At 35.4% G+C, this 15,988-nt stretch overlaps 2 protein-coding genes across 3 annotated transcripts; one reads left to right on the top strand and one right to left on the bottom strand.

Moving 5' to 3' along the window:
* Positions 1-12,210: 12,210 nt before the first annotated feature.
* Positions 12,211-13,026, top strand: LOC120199686 (zinc finger CCCH domain-containing protein 18-like). Its single transcript, XM_039200704.1, has one exon. It carries the CDS (start codon positions 12,211-12,213, stop codon positions 13,024-13,026), a length of 816 nt encoding a protein of 271 aa, XP_039056635.1.
* A 1,622-nt stretch (positions 13,027-14,648) lies between these two features.
* LOC120199697 (putative cell wall protein) lies at positions 14,649-15,291 on the bottom strand. Of its 2 annotated transcripts, none has more exons than XM_039200717.1 (2): positions 15,036-15,291; positions 14,649-15,005 (listed from the first exon to the last, which is right to left on the bottom strand). In XM_039200717.1, exons 1-2 carry the CDS (start codon positions 15,275-15,277, stop codon positions 14,897-14,899), a joined length of 351 nt encoding a protein of 116 aa, XP_039056648.1. In that variant the 5' UTR covers positions 15,278-15,291; the 3' UTR covers positions 14,649-14,896. The 2 variants fall into 2 exon arrangements, with proteins under 2 accessions (XP_039056648.1, XP_039056647.1); XM_039200716.1 differs by having other exon boundaries at positions 14,649-15,015; positions 15,046-15,291.
* Between the last annotated feature and the right edge of the window lie 697 nt (positions 15,292-15,988).

The raw sequence follows: 15,988 nt of genomic DNA, 5'->3' as shown, positions 1-15,988 counted from the left end.
GGTAATCATTGTCTGGTACTTAGAAACTTGAAATGAATTCGATTTAGATGTATGCATTGGTGTTTAGTAGACATTGGTAGGGTCAGCCGAGGAATGATAAGGTGGTTGTTGATGATCCACCCTCTCTTTTGATCTCCATCTTCATAATAGCCAAGTTGAACTTTCACTCTCTTCCTCCATACATGTACTCGGCTTTACCTTCTGATTTTGACTCTTCTTCTACCATCCTGAGTTTCAACCTCAAAGACAATTTTTCTGGGTAAAGTACACAAATTACACAAATGGTCCCTTGACTATAGGGTATTGCTTTATTAATTCACTCTACTGTTAAAAGTTATAAAATGGTCCTCTGATTGTAGAATGTTTCTTTGTTGAGTGTCCTTACTATTAAAAGGTACAAAATGGTCATCCGATTATTCATTAAGTTCCAAACTCGTCATTTTTTGTTAAAATGGATGATATTATAATTTGAAAGTTAACATGTTGATTGTGATATGATAAAATCTGATTCCAGAATCTCAAATGACTATCATATATCAGTTATCATGGTAACGCCCGACTTAAACAATCGTCATTTTTTAACAAAAAAATGATGAGTTTGAAACATAGTGAATAGTCGGGTAACCATTTTGTGACTTATAATAGTCAAGAGACTTAACAAAATATTATTCTATAGTCGAATGATTATTTTATAACTTTTAATAGCCGAGTGACTTAATAGAGCAATATCTTATAGTCAAAGGATTATTTTTATACTTTACCCATTTTTTTTTGGGTAGAATAACACCACAAAGATCCAAATTCAGTTGATTCGGATAATGTTTTGAACAAATTTATCTTATATCTTTGATGAATATTTGAAGATTTAAAAGTATACAAAATTTTCTTCTAAAAATTACAAACATGTCAACTAAATATTATTAAAAATAAAATATTCCATTGTTAAAAATAAAAACGTTTAGTGTGTTGGTTTGATATATTAATAATTTTAATCTTTAATACATATATTCTATTAAATTGTTTAAATAGAAATAATTGAATAAATTTAATTTTTATATTTAAAAAATCTATCAATTTTTTATGATATTATGAAACCAAACGATTGTCAAACCAAACAAATCTATTTAATCAAAACAACAGATGAATAATAGTATTATGCTTTAAAATAATAAGGGCAATTTATATGTTTAGTATCTAAATTATCAATTTCAATTTCGGTCTGTTTTAGTACCTAAATTTTCAAATTTTTTTAAAATCTTACCTAATATTTTTTTCATTTTAATATCATATCTTAAAAAACTTAACGCTTTCAATACCTAAATTATCAAATTTGGTATGTTTTAATACCTAAACTTTTAATTTTTTGAAATCATACCTAACATATTATTATTAAAATGATATTATATCATAAGAATGATCATTATGAAAATATTGTTAAATATTTATTAAATTTCTAAAATAGTTATATATGAATGTTAAAGTAAATTTTACCTATGAAGTACCAAAATATTAGGTGTTATTATATTAAACCCCTCGTTAATTAATTTGAGATTAATTACCCAATTTAATATGATTATTTAGTACCCCGCGTTTCCCATAATGCTAGGTCCCCAAGATATTGAATTGTCTCAAGAAATTTATCGCGAGAAGTATTCAACATAACTCGTGTTTTTCCTAAAAGCAAGGTATTTATTTTTTTCTAGCAAACCACAAGTGCTTATAGGCATGTTCGGGTATTTAATCTCAAATTTTTTTGTAATTTATAAGATTCTTCGTGTGGTATTGGAATTTATCTTTCAGTTAAGGCTAATATAAAGACATACAAGATATTATAGGCAGATTAAAAATTGAGTTGAAAATGGTACCAAAGCTTGTTTTATGCAAGAATGAGAATATACAAAATCACGTTCAAAATGGATCCAATGTTTGGTTTTGTGCATACAGGATAAGCTAAAATAGCTTGATAGACATGGCTAATTTCGGCACATACGAGACATTTTAAGCAGTGTAATAATCATGTTGAAAATTGTTCGAAATAAAAGTAGTACAGTGAAAAAACACAATAAGTTTGAGCAAACGAGTGGAGGTGTACTATCTGTGGGTTTAATATCCTACGTAAAGGATGTCATCGGAAGATGATGCCTTCTTAGAAACATCGTGGGTTTTGATGGAGAGTGGATTGGGGATAAATATGGAATTTGGAAGCCATAACCACTACTGCTAGATCCACATCATGAGTGATAAGTTGATGGAGCCACCTAAAGAGAATGTCTTCTTAGAAACGATTAGTTTCTCGAGCGATAAGATGAGTGACGGTATGCCATTTGTCAAATTAGCGTCACGAGCGTGAAGAAGATGATGCCTTCGTAGATTTTTCCAAGAAGGTCGGATTACTCATGTTTAATCGACTTTACAAATATACCGTAGAAAAGATAAGTTGCAAAGGAAGTCACTCGAAGAGAATGTCTTTTATAAACATTGTTAGTTTGACGAAGAATGCGAAATTTACGAAACAATACATACGTAATTATGGTTTCTTTTCCTTTTCTGCATCATCATCATCATCAGGACCGACAGTTGTATATGGAATCGGTCCACCACTGGCACTGGAACCAGGACCGATGTAGAATATGCTCTGCGGCGACGTCTACTCAACAATACAAGATCCAAAGTTAGCCGCAAATTATGTCAGTGGTGAATTTAACTGGTCAAAGAGGTCGATGAGGAAACCTTTCGAGAACTGCTCTATTTGCTGAAATGATGATTGAGTCGAGAGGGTAAAGACAGGGTCATGTTATGTCAGTGGTTTCTGAAAAGGTCCTTATGTTGTTACCGATGAGGATGATGCACCTTGTTGTCTTCATCTTCTTTGCCTTGACTCCCCCCACGTTGCCTCCCCATCCGTGGACGACTCTGTGGAGGAACATATAATTCACGCGTTCGCTCCTCATCGGTCAATTATGTATCATCCCATATTCTTAGTACCATATCATATAATTTTATACTACGTTGTGGTCGAAGATGGGTTGAGTCATGGGCGTCCTCTCGAATCTTCGGACCCACTCATTCAGATACACTGCATTATGGTACGCCTAATTAATTTCTTTCTTCCCTTATCGCATCAATCGATGCAACTCATCCAAGCAAGGTTGATACAGCGAAATCAATTGGACACAATTAAATTTTCGAAGGATACGCTTGGTAGGATGCTACTCGACTATCTCATACAAGATCAGCGGGACTGACACGATGTACACAAGCGCATTAGTCACCTGAATCTCATGCGATATATAGTCGGTAATAGCAACATCACATTAAGTCGTCCACAAGAACTATCAAATTAAAATTACAAACTTTGTTAGCTAACAATCTCAAATATATTAAATTATTCTAAAACTATAAGATAAAAATCGAAGAAAAATATTTTATTACATGATGTCCAAACTTATCGATCAAGAGTCTGAAGTCTCGTTGATGTGTTGGTAAGTAGGCGTGAGAGGTTTCATCCATCCACCTATCATTAATACAATAGAATTTTATTATTTGTTAGTAATATTATAAAAATAGATAAAAAATATTTTTTACCTCTTAAGTAACGGAAATTCATATGAGATATGTGTTTTAATGATCGGGCATAAAAATGGTATTCGGATCCAGGCCCACGACTGCAGCAACAATAAACACCCTCTAATGATATTTTTCGTCAGATCTACAACTCTACAAAGCTACCGAAACAAAAATGCCAAAATTTTCGACCCTTAACTTATATTTCTTGAATCACTCAAATTTTTCAAATGATTCAACCACATCAGATGCATCTTATTTCGGGATTTGTCTAGCATTAAAATCCCCCAATAACTTGTAATATATGCGAAAGAGCATATCGCTTCAGAAAATTAATAAAATAATATAACTACTTAATTTTCAAAAAATTAAATAAATAAATTGAAATATTAATAAATATTTATAGATAAAAACATTTACATTTATCTCTTTCACTTCATGCTCCGCATTCTGGGGTCTGTTTGAAAAATTTTCATCCAAAATTTTTATTTTCCCACCATCACGTGCATCATTAGGCGTTTCAATTTTGAACAATACCATGTTTTTAGGGGCTCAATCAATAGGCAATCACATATGAAATGCAACATTTTGCAGGGTAATAGTTGCCTCCCCACATGGTAAATGAAACGTGTGCGTCCCCAGTCTCCATCTTTACACCAACGCATTTATAAGTGAAGGATGCAAGTTCACACTGTCACCATTTATACTATTGATATATCCGAAACCTACTAAATGTAAATAATCAATAATATATATAGAGGGCGATGTCACATGATTTATATGATACTCTAAGACATTTCGTACCCCTACAAAATATAATTATTAAAAATTATTTAAATACCCAAACAAATAAATTAGATCATTAAATAAATAAATAGTAAATATATAAAATAATATTAATTAATTTGCCTCATCATTTCGCCTCTAATAATCGAATACATGACTTTGATCATGTCTTAATAGACTCGCCGCCATAATATGAAATCTTTAAATCTTTAAATACATGAAAGGGACAAGTGTGGGGTGTTTTTCTCAAAAAATCACCGGTGATCGGTATATTTACCGATCTAACACCGGTCAAATTATATTTCCCGATCTAACACCCGTAGCAGTAAAGCGTGCCCTCTGTACCGCGCTATACGCTGATTTTGCGCCACGTGGGTAAAGTGTGCCCCCTGATCCACGCTATACCTGGTTATCTGACACGTGGGGTATAACGCGGTGCAGGGGGCGCGCTATACCCCTAAATACCCGCCCGTCCACATCCCAATCCTCCCTATAAATACCCCCATCTTCAATCACTTTTATCACACCAAATTCTCTCAAATTCTCTCAAATACTCTTTCTTTTTAAGGTATATTTTATAATATTTTTAATATTATGTATTTAATTTATTTAAGTATTTTACTTTATTTAATATTTTAGTAATATAATTCTTTTGAAGATATATAATGGAAGGCACTCTACTTCGCTCGAATGGAAATCATATATCTCTACACTTTGCTGATACGGTAACATTTTAACGTTTTAATTTAATTTAAATTATTAGTAATAATTAGTTGATTTATTTAATGCATGATTATTAGATTAAGAATTAAATATCTCGACAATTTGCTGATACAGTAATATTTTAACGTTTTAATTTAATTTAAATTATTAGTAATAATTAGCTGATTTATTTAATGCACGATTATTAGATTAAGAATTAATTTTTGTAATTATTTATTTTTAGGAGAAGGACCGTGTATTAGATCCTTTTATTAGGAATCTTAAGTTAGTGATACCCAGCTGTGTCTTGCAGTATTTAGTAGAGGCTGGATTCGGTTACATAGGTAGATATCAGGGTCACTGTAAGATAGAGTCAGACCTGATTTCTGCCTTAGTAGAGCGGTAGAGGCCGGAGACCCACACATTCCATCTTTCGTGTGGAGAGTGCACGATCACGCTTGAGGATGTTTCTATGCACCTGGGGCTTCCGGTGGATGGAGATGTGATATCGGGGATAGTTTCTGATTCTTGGAATACTTTGTGTCGGGATAGTCTAGGACGTGTCCTGGAAAATTTTATCAGAGGTATGATGCCGTTAAATTGGTTAGATGCCAATTTTCGGGAGTTGAGCGCAGACGCCTCTGAGGATGAGGTTAAGATGTATGCACTGGCATACATACTGCAGCTGATAGGATGGTTGCTGATGCCGGACAAATCGCGCAACCTAGTTCACTGCATGAGATTGCGACATCTTAGCGACTTTCGTCTCGCCGGATCATTCAGTTGGGGCTCGACAGTTTTGGCTTTGTTGTACAGGGAGATGTGTGGAGCCACTGACTATAGGCGTAATGCTATCGGCGGATGTCTCCTGCTGCTACAGTCTTGGGCATGGTATCGATTTCCCTTTTTATGTCCCGTTGTGAAGAACACATTCGTATTTCCACTACTTCTGAGGTAATTATAAAACTGATTTTGTATATTAATAATTTTATACAACGTATAACAAATTTTTTTCCTTGAATAGGTGGTCTACTGATAGGAAAAATCATCAGGGGCTACCTGATGATTTAGAAAAAAATTAGGGTGCTAATCGATCAGAAGGCTGGCACACAGGTATGAATTTTAATGTTTAAAAATCGATTTTAGATTATAGTTATATAATTAGATTATTATTTTGATAAAAAATATATATTATTTATTTTAGTTTGAATGGTGTCATATTCTACTGATGATGTGAGGGCGGTGATCCCACCTGAGTTGAGGGGTTCATCAGATGTTTGGATGGCGATAGTCCCTCTGATCTGTTATGCGACCGTCGAGTGGCACTCCACTGATCACGTACTCCGGTAGTTTGGTTGTTTTCAACCAATTCCGGAAGCACCTCGCAATATGGACGAGTTGCATAGCATAGATAGACGCGGCAAGACATATACAGATTGGCTGGTGAGGCATCATGAGTGGGTCGTGTTATGGGAGGATCGACATCGACGCCTTCCATGTAGAGAGCCCATTTTTACTGACTTCTTGATGTATGCTGAGGATTATTATGAGTGGTTCAATAGTAACGGGAAACCGTTTCTACTTCCCGAGGATGCACGTGGGCAGACCTTTCCACGACGTTGACAGAAACGTTCACTGACACAGCACAATCGTCCCCCGACTCGTGGACGGAGAGCAAGTGCTTCCGTTTCATCCTCAGCTACACCAGTAGGACCTTCCCAGCAACCACCACAACCATATATGATGCCGTCATCGCCTTTCCATTACCGTCGTCGCCTTCACCTGGTTTTATGACCCCGCCATCGTCACAGATGACCCCTCCTGGAGGCTATTATGGGTCTATGTTTGCAGATCTGACTTGGGGTTCATATGCTAGATATTTGGCAGGTTCAGCCTCATCACTCATGGCCGCAGCACAAACACCTCCTGTACAGTTTTCACACTCAACGATGTCTGGGTTTTCCTAGTTTTCGCAGGCCAGTGGGATAGTCAGTCATACACCTCCAGGGTCCTTATTCTATGGAGGTGCTTCATCGTCATCAGCTCCTAATCAACCTAATGTACCTGCTCAGGACGACGACGATGACGATGGTGACGACGACGACGACGATGACAACGAGGAGTCAGAACCAGTGATAAGAAGAAATCCTCCTCGAGACCGACAGCCACCGCCTTGCGGAACACATTCGCGACGCAGGCATTGATAATTTTTTTATTATATTTGTATTTACTTTATTTTGTTTAATTGTAATTTTTTATTATTTCTCATTTAATACTTACTTTATTTTGTTAAATTTGTTGGACTTTTTTTAATATATTTCAGTTAATTTTGTTTATTACCATTTAATATCAGTTATTGTAATTTGGTTATCATTTACCATTTAATTCTTATTGTATTTAAATACCAAATTATTACTAGTTTGATAAAATTTAATGATTGTGTTCGTTTTTTTAATCTTCATCAGCGATTATCGAATGACATTAACTTGAAGTAAATACAAATTAAAATACAAGAATTATTATTTGATAAACAAATACATCATTTCCTCATCAATTGTTACTTGATGACAACAGAAGTTGACATGTTTTTCTAGTGTGTCATGGGTTTCTACAATGGCCACATATTCTGTCTTGTCTAGATCTTTCTCGAATATCCATATCGTAATGAATTCGATTGGATTTTGGACGACCACGCTCCCTCAATAAACTCGGATTTGGTACAATCGGAAGCCAATCTTAAACCTCATCAGGGTCTTTATCATTACCTATGGGGGGAAACTCAAATTCGTATACCTTAAAAACTTCAGATAGTAGGTATACGTGATCCACAAAATGGTTATAATCTTGACGTGTATGCGAGCAAGCTGCTATCACATGAGAGCATGGATACTTCAGAGCTTGAAAAAACCCGCAGTCACACGTTCTGTCCCTTAGATTTACTCTTAACGACACAACTTCAATCCCTTGAAGAGGTCGCGGTAACTCTGTGACACGAAACATTTCATGCCTTCTAGAGAAGTTTGTTACAGACATTCCATTTGATGCAGCAATTTTTTTTCTGTAGATCTGCAACTAATCTAGGGTGATAGACATGACCGCCTTGCATCCAGGTTTGAGCTTGTCCCCCGAGCTTCGCAAAAAGCGCCCCCAAACGAAAATATATAGTTTTTACCAAAGCCGCTACAAGTAAGTGATGTGCACCCTTTAAGGTTGAATTGATTACCTCAGCCAAGTTGGTCGTCATGTGTCCATATCGATATCCACCATCATACGCGTTCATCCACATTTCCTTTATCGATGAGGCTGATGTAATCGTATCCTTCCTCGTTATTCGCCCGTAAATCTTGAAGCATTGATTCAAACGTTCGAGGAAGTAGTTCGTAACCTGATCAAAAAATGTATAACTTACAAACTTGCTTTCTTTGCAAAATTAAAATGATCAAAAAATGTATAACTTACTAACTTGCTTTCACTTACCCATGCACACAATTAATTTACGCTCATCATTCTTCTTGTACCTTCCATGATAGTTCGCAGCAATGTGTCGGAGATAATACCTATGTTGGACAAAGGGTGGTTGCCACATTGGACCCAAAGACTCCATTGTTTCTTTGATCCCAGCTCCGCGATCTGAAATGACACATATTTTTTCCCTCGTGATAACATGTGCACGTAAATTTCGGAGGAAAAAAGCCCAAGAATCTGTATCTTCTCCTTCGACAAGAGCAAAAGCAACTGGAAGAATGTTGCGATTGCCATCTTGGACAACTGCCAATAATAAAACTTGCTTGTATTTTCCATACAAGAAAGTCCTGTCGATCTGGACCACAGGCTTGCAGTATTTGGCAGCATTAACGCACATTGGGTAACTCCAAAAAACCCGGTAGAATTGGCATCGATTGCGAAGAACACGATCATTATGGTATGTATAGGAGGTTTTGAAGTCCACAATTATCCCAGGATTCAACGTCCGCACCAGCCTAAACCAACCTGGAAGTTCGTTGTAAGATGCATCCCATTTGCCATGAAGTTTGACAATGGCATTTTGTTTTGCCAACCAAGCTTTTTTATAGGAGACAGTGTATCCATACTGCGATTGTATAGCTAAAATCAACACTGCAACAGCTATATGAGAGCTTGCTTTTACCATGGGCATGATGGCTTGGCATATCACTTCAGAGTCCAAGTTGGGACGATCTTGGTTGACCCCTCCAGCACAACATGTGTGAGGACCTTTGTATACTGTTAGTTCTCATATGTTGTTTTTCCTCTTCATTTTCGATACACGAACCATCCAATTGCATCCGTTTTCGCGTCGAGCACAATAACATACATATTTTTCGGTCGTCGATCGGTTGACTCTGGTTTGAACAGAATTACGGATATTGTAATTTTTGATAGCCATTATCGCTTCTTCTTTGCTTGAAAGCTCCATGCCTAAAGATAACTCACCATTATTTATTGATGAGTAATATCCATAGTCACCGAGATGAGGCATATCCACAAATTTTGGTCCGTACATTGCACCATAATCAACTTCATACATGTGTGCAGGAGGGTCAGTTTGTGCCACATTTCCTGGAACTTCATCATCATCGGAGTTGAATTGCGGTGATTTTGGGTGAATGAATAGTCCAGTCTCAGCACCATCCGCACCAGGCTCACGAAGCGGTTCTTCTGGTGGAGATGACGGTTCCTCCATGCTCTCCACATTTAGGTTGAAGAATCTACTACTTGCACGCCTTCCCCTTGAACTGGAAGACATGTCGACATTGAGATCGAAAAAGCTCGCAGTCGAATGCCTCCCCCTGGAGCTTGAAGCCATCGTGTCAAATGGAAACTGCACAGATGGTTGCGTCGATGGCATCTCCATATTAAGATCAAAGGGATTTGCAGATGAATGTCTTCCCCTTGAACTGGATGCGATGTTGCCATACGGATTGTTCGTCGACCCACCTCGGTACATATCGTAAGGAGTTGCGGATGAATGTCGCCCCATTATGGCATTAAAATCATTACACATTACTATAGTCGGGCTGTCAACTTGATCAACTTGTTCAGCCAGCCCATAGTGTGAGCTTAAAGATTGACCCCGAACAGCACGCACTTAAACAAAATGTGCATACATCTCAATAGCGGCGTCTGAATAATTACTTTGAGCTTCAACCATCATTTGAACACCATCATTGTTCGAAAGTTCGAATGTTATATAAGTTAATGGCAATAATGATGTTGGAAATATGTACTGCAACGATGACATTTTTCTACTACTTCCATCATGAATATTCCTCGAAATCTTCGTTATCAGCTCCTCAAGAGTTATGTTTCTCTTGAATGATATTTTAACACGCTCATTTGATACGAAAACAACGCCAGTTTCATCTTCTCGAATTTCACCATCATAATAAACAATAGCTGAAAGTCGCGTCATTCTTTGAGTTTAAAAGTGCGACAATATTATATCTGCAAAAAAAAAAATAACTGAAACAAATCTGATTAAATAAATTATATATGAACGAAAATATAACACAAAAAAAATTTACACATCAACGTAAATAATTTAAATAATATAATTTTATATTATTACATGCACCGCAAAACTATTTCGACGCATGCTCCCGCTTTTGAATTTTACAAACATAAAAATTAATTGAAAATAATTAGTATAATATTTTTTTCAAATAATGATAATAAACAATAAGTATAATTAAAAAATTATAACAAAATTACCTTATAACGAAAAATCGCACGAACTTCTAACAAATATGATAAGATTGTCAGAATTATTACTCGTTAACGGAATTGTTGTATTAATTTATAAGAGAGGAGAGATACGAGGAGATGTGAAAACCGGATGTTATAAACATATAAGGCGCGGTACATGTACCGCGTCATATGTAATTATTATATAGCGCGGACCAGAGACCGCATTAAATATAATTTTGGTACGGCGTATAGCGCGCCCCCTGATCCGCGCTATACCCCCTACGTGGCGTATAGCGCGGAGTAGGGGGCGCGCTATACCCCACGTGTAACCCAGTCAGCGTATAACGCAGTACATGGGGCGCATTATACTCCACGTGGTGCCAAATCAGCATATAGCTCGGTTCAGGGGGCATTTTACTGCTACAGGTGTTAGATCGGAAAATATAATCTGACCGGTGTTAGATCGATAAATATACTGATCACCAGTGATTTTTCGGGAAAACACCCAAGTGTGATGATAAATAAGAGTGGATAACCCTATTTATAGACCTTCTCGCACAGGGAGAAATATGATTTTAAATAAAACTTGCGTTCTGCAATATGCGAGTTACTTTGAAAACACGCATAATTGATTTCGTTCCTAGAATCTCACGGTTTGCAAGACACAAGATCGCTTTTTTATCTTTTAAATTTAAAAAATATATTGTAATTATTTATTATATTTAATATTTTACACATATAATTTTTCATTATTTCAAAATTTACAAAATATATTATAATTATTTTTTATAAAATATATATTTTAAATTATATCAATATATTATATTTTAATTATTAATTATTTATTATTTTTAATATTATTAATATTATGTTTATTTATTATATTCATTTAATTTCTATATTTTAAATTAGGGTGTTATACGAAATTCGAAAGAACCTCGAGCTTTGCAGGCTATAAGATTCCCCATAAATCTTGTTATATTTTAGATTATAAAAACTAACTCGAGGTTCGCAATATACAATATCATTTTATCTAATTATTTTATTAACTTACCTAAACACGTCGGATGTATCTTATGTATCGAAAGGTACAAAAATTTAATACACTGTTTACATGTCACGAAATCCTTCACATTTGAACGATTTATGTATTATGCTTTTAAATAATTTCTAGAGTATCATATTTTTTTAAATAATTATTTATTTGATGTTTTTAATATAAAATGTCCTAAGAAATACTGGTAACTTGACAGTTGACAGTTCTGTGGTAGCCAATAGGCAGTGGGCGTAGGCTGCAGTTTTGGCTTGTTGCTCTCTATAGCTGTCCACCATCCCCCCTTTCAAATTCCTACTATAGCCTATACGTATGCTCTGTAGTTGTATGGATGGAACATAGCCGTTTGATTTTAACTCCATAAATCAAAATCCCACCTAATACTCTGTACTCCAAATATGGGCTGCTGCTTCAGCTCCACCCCCTCCCCCAAACCCAAGCATCCACCGCACCAAGCGTCCCTAAAACGCCGCCATTCACCCCTTCAATCTCCCATTTTACAGTCTCACAAAACCCTTTCTCCTCCTCAAGAAGATGATGAAGAAGAAGCTGTTATAAAAGAAGTATTGGTGCTTTCAGAAACACCCAAACTACCCCACGATGACCAACAAGAGAATAACACTCAAACTCCTCCGCCCCTCCCGCCGCAGCCGCCCAAAACCGAAACACCGGTTTCCCATCCGATCAAGCAAAAACAACAACAACAAGAAGAAGAGCCAGAGAAAGAGGAAGAAACCTCTCATATCTCTCAACAATCGGAGATTTACAGCGTCTCTGAAACCATAACGACGACGACGACGACAGCAACGGAATGGCTTAACGAAGATGAAGCAACGAGCAAAGTCAACAGCCAACTCAAACACAAGACTACAGCAAAGGCAATCAAAAAACGACCCAGTCCCACCAATGGAGACTCAACCAGTGTCCGAGCCAGAAGAGAAAGCGCCCGTGGTCGAGGACAGGGATTAACTGCGGCAAGAACTGTGCAACGTAACGTGGGATCCAGGTCCAGGTCACCCGGAACCGGAAGAGCCGGTGCCGTCGGGAAGAGTGCCGCGACGGCGACCGAAAAAACCGATAATAAGACAACTAGCGCGACGGTGGAGGGGCAGAGTAAGAGAGAGGAAGATTGGAAAAACGACGTTTCGGAGCAGCAGGGCAGTGAGTCAATCGAGAACCCCCATGTTTCTTTAGAGTGCTTCATCTTTTTATGAATAGTTTTGCTTTAAAAAATCTGCAAAAGCTTTCTTCTGCAGTGCGCTGATTCTTAATCTGGCGTGTAGTAGACATGTTTTTCTTGTATTCAACAGTTTCAAGCTGCAACCCCAAAGCTTCTATCGAAATAAAGTAATGGCGAATCATCGTTCCAAGGTACACGATTCCAAAAAAGTCATGTTTATACGTTGGAAATTTGAAATTAATCAATACTTAGACAAATAATTATAATATTATATTATAATCACTTCAAATTATTCAATATTTTATTTTCCTTCAAATCAAAAATTCAAATCAAAGAAAACTTATTATAATATTATATTAATTTACCATCAAGTAATTAAGCCTATGAATCAATAATATTGATTATAGCTAGTGAATATAAATTTGTAGTAAATTACGTATTTAGTATTTAAATTATTATTTTTATTTTTTTAGTATTTAAATTTTTAATTTTTTAAAATCATATTTAATGTTTAGTTTTGTTTCATTTTAATATCCAATTATTAAAAACTTAATAGTTTAGTATCTAAACTATTAATTTTGGTCTGTTTTAATATTTAAACTTTCAATTTTTTTTTCAAATCTAAACATTAACTTTTAAATAGGAGTATTAAAATGAAATAAAAATTAAACATTATGTATGAGTTTGAAAAAATTAAAAAATTATGTATTAAAAATTAAACCAGTAATAAAATGGGTACCAAAAAATAAATTGGATTTAAATGGAGGTGGTTCTACTAGTGGTGTCCAACTTGATGTTTTGCAGGCTTGGATGGGTTCACAGCATTGTTTCTCCAAAAGTTCATTTAATAATAATATTATTAATAAAATATTTTCTTTTAGAAATATTTTATAAAATATTTAATATAATAAATTTAAAATTTCATTTCAATGACATATATCGTCCAAAATTTTATTATATTATTATTAATAATATATTCACCAATATTGTATAAAAATATTTATTAAAGAAAATAAAATTATAGAAGCACCACTACTTAATTTTTAATAAAATTATAATTTAAAAATTGAACAAATTGATTATTAAAATAAATTCAAAAAAGGAACAATAGAAGATGTGCATATTTATACCGGTATAAGTATGTTTATTTCTAGATGTCATTATTTTGATACCTAGAAGTAAATATATACTTACATTGGTGTAATTATGTGCATCTAAATTAATGAATTGAAATACAAATAAAAAATTAAAGAAAAAAGTAAAATAATATTTTTATAAGAAAATATCATTAATAAATAAACGAGTCAATAAATGATATTATAAAGGAGATAATAAAAGAATTTGTTCGTGAACACAAACAAATCAAACACACGCATGTTTGTTCGTTTATTAAACAAATATATATATATATATATATATATATATTATTTTATATTTGTTTATTTAACTTAATAAACAAACATAAATGAATGTTATACAAACGTTTCAGGAACAATTCATCCAATGTTATATTTATATATACCCTTATTTTAGTCATATTGTACATTAATTTATCGAGTATTAATAATACACATACATTTATATAACTTTATTTAAACATTTTAATTTTTAAATTATGTTACCTGCGCTGCACTCATTCCATTTCTCGAAAAATACTTCATCAAGGCTATTAAGGAATTTTTTATTATTTTTTTGCCATAGGGAAGATGTAAATAAGAACAATACACCACGATTAATAATTAATTTGGAAATTGAGATACATTATTACTTAGGCAACACATAGTTTCCCACTGGAAAATGCAAACACAACTAGACTCCAAGACTTCACTAAAATGAACAACGAACTCCAGTTACCGATTGCCTTTACTCTAATGGATTCGAAGTTTCCATAGCCCAGCACATGTTCAAGGACGTGCTACACCACGGCCTCCCGGGATCGGCACCTCGAAACCAGGGTTAGGAACGAATGTGTCATCACCGCCCGGAATCTGGCTATTTTCACCTGTACTCGTGCCGCCAGAGTATCCTCCACTGCTGCCGCCACTGGCAGCGTGACCACCACCGATGGTACTGTGTGGATGGTGATGTTTGAAAACCGGTGGCAGCAACACTCGTCCGAGGCCCGGAATGAGCACGCTGCGGTCATGTTTCAGAAACTCCGGATGCTTCATTTGACCATCGTTCTTCGGCATGTCTCGTGCCGCATTGGCTTGATCAGAAATAGCAAGCAGGATGCCGACGGCGAGAAGGAGACCGACAAACAAGGAACTCATTTTGGTAGCCATTAGAATTCAATTGGTTTCTGGTTTGGTGGTTAGAATTAGCTAAGGATTCTTATATAGGGAAGGTTTCAAGCGAGTTGGTTGATCATATGGCGGTGAGTTAAAAAGAGGGTTCCATGTTGAAAACACCATTTGAAGGTGACGTTCCAAAAACACAAGCTAATGCATGTATCATGCAATTATGATAGCTTGAATTGCATTGGTAGGTTAGGTGACTTGGGTTTTAGGGGGAAAATCTAGACATTACAATTCATTTACGATACACATTATCATCTGATTCATTAATAATATATTCCGTAAATTATTTTGAAAATTTAAAATGTTGAAGAAACATAGTTGTAATGCCCCATTGCAAAAATGCTAAATGCATCCAACCAAAACGGAGGCAATAAAGGATTGAGATTTTTAATCCATTTTGCCCATATGAGTACGTATATTGAATGCGTGTATAAATTTAGGTGAGTATTGAAGCTATGTGTTTGTTGAATACTTATTCTCCATGACGATTGACTGCTCATATACGTTTACCCAGGCAATGCTGCCATGCCGACAGGGTAAGCGTTTTAAAAAGTTCCAACCCGCACCTTTTTACCCACCGAATGCTATTCTGGTCTCCATTTCGCTAGAAAACATCTCAATCTCCCTAAAGCGATAATGAACTCTCCGATTTCTTCATCCCATAATCTCTTCACCGTCCGGTAGGCCTGAAACTTG

The sequence above is a fragment of the Hibiscus syriacus genome, unplaced genomic scaffold, assembly GCF_006381635.1.
Source record: "Hibiscus syriacus cultivar Baekdansim isolate YM2019G1 unplaced genomic scaffold, ASM638163v2 tig00005465_pilon, whole genome shotgun sequence".
Taxonomy (NCBI): domain Eukaryota; kingdom Viridiplantae; phylum Streptophyta; class Magnoliopsida; order Malvales; family Malvaceae; genus Hibiscus; species Hibiscus syriacus.
Note: the sequence above shows the minus strand (reverse complement) of the source record. Positions and strands in the feature narration are given on the sequence as shown.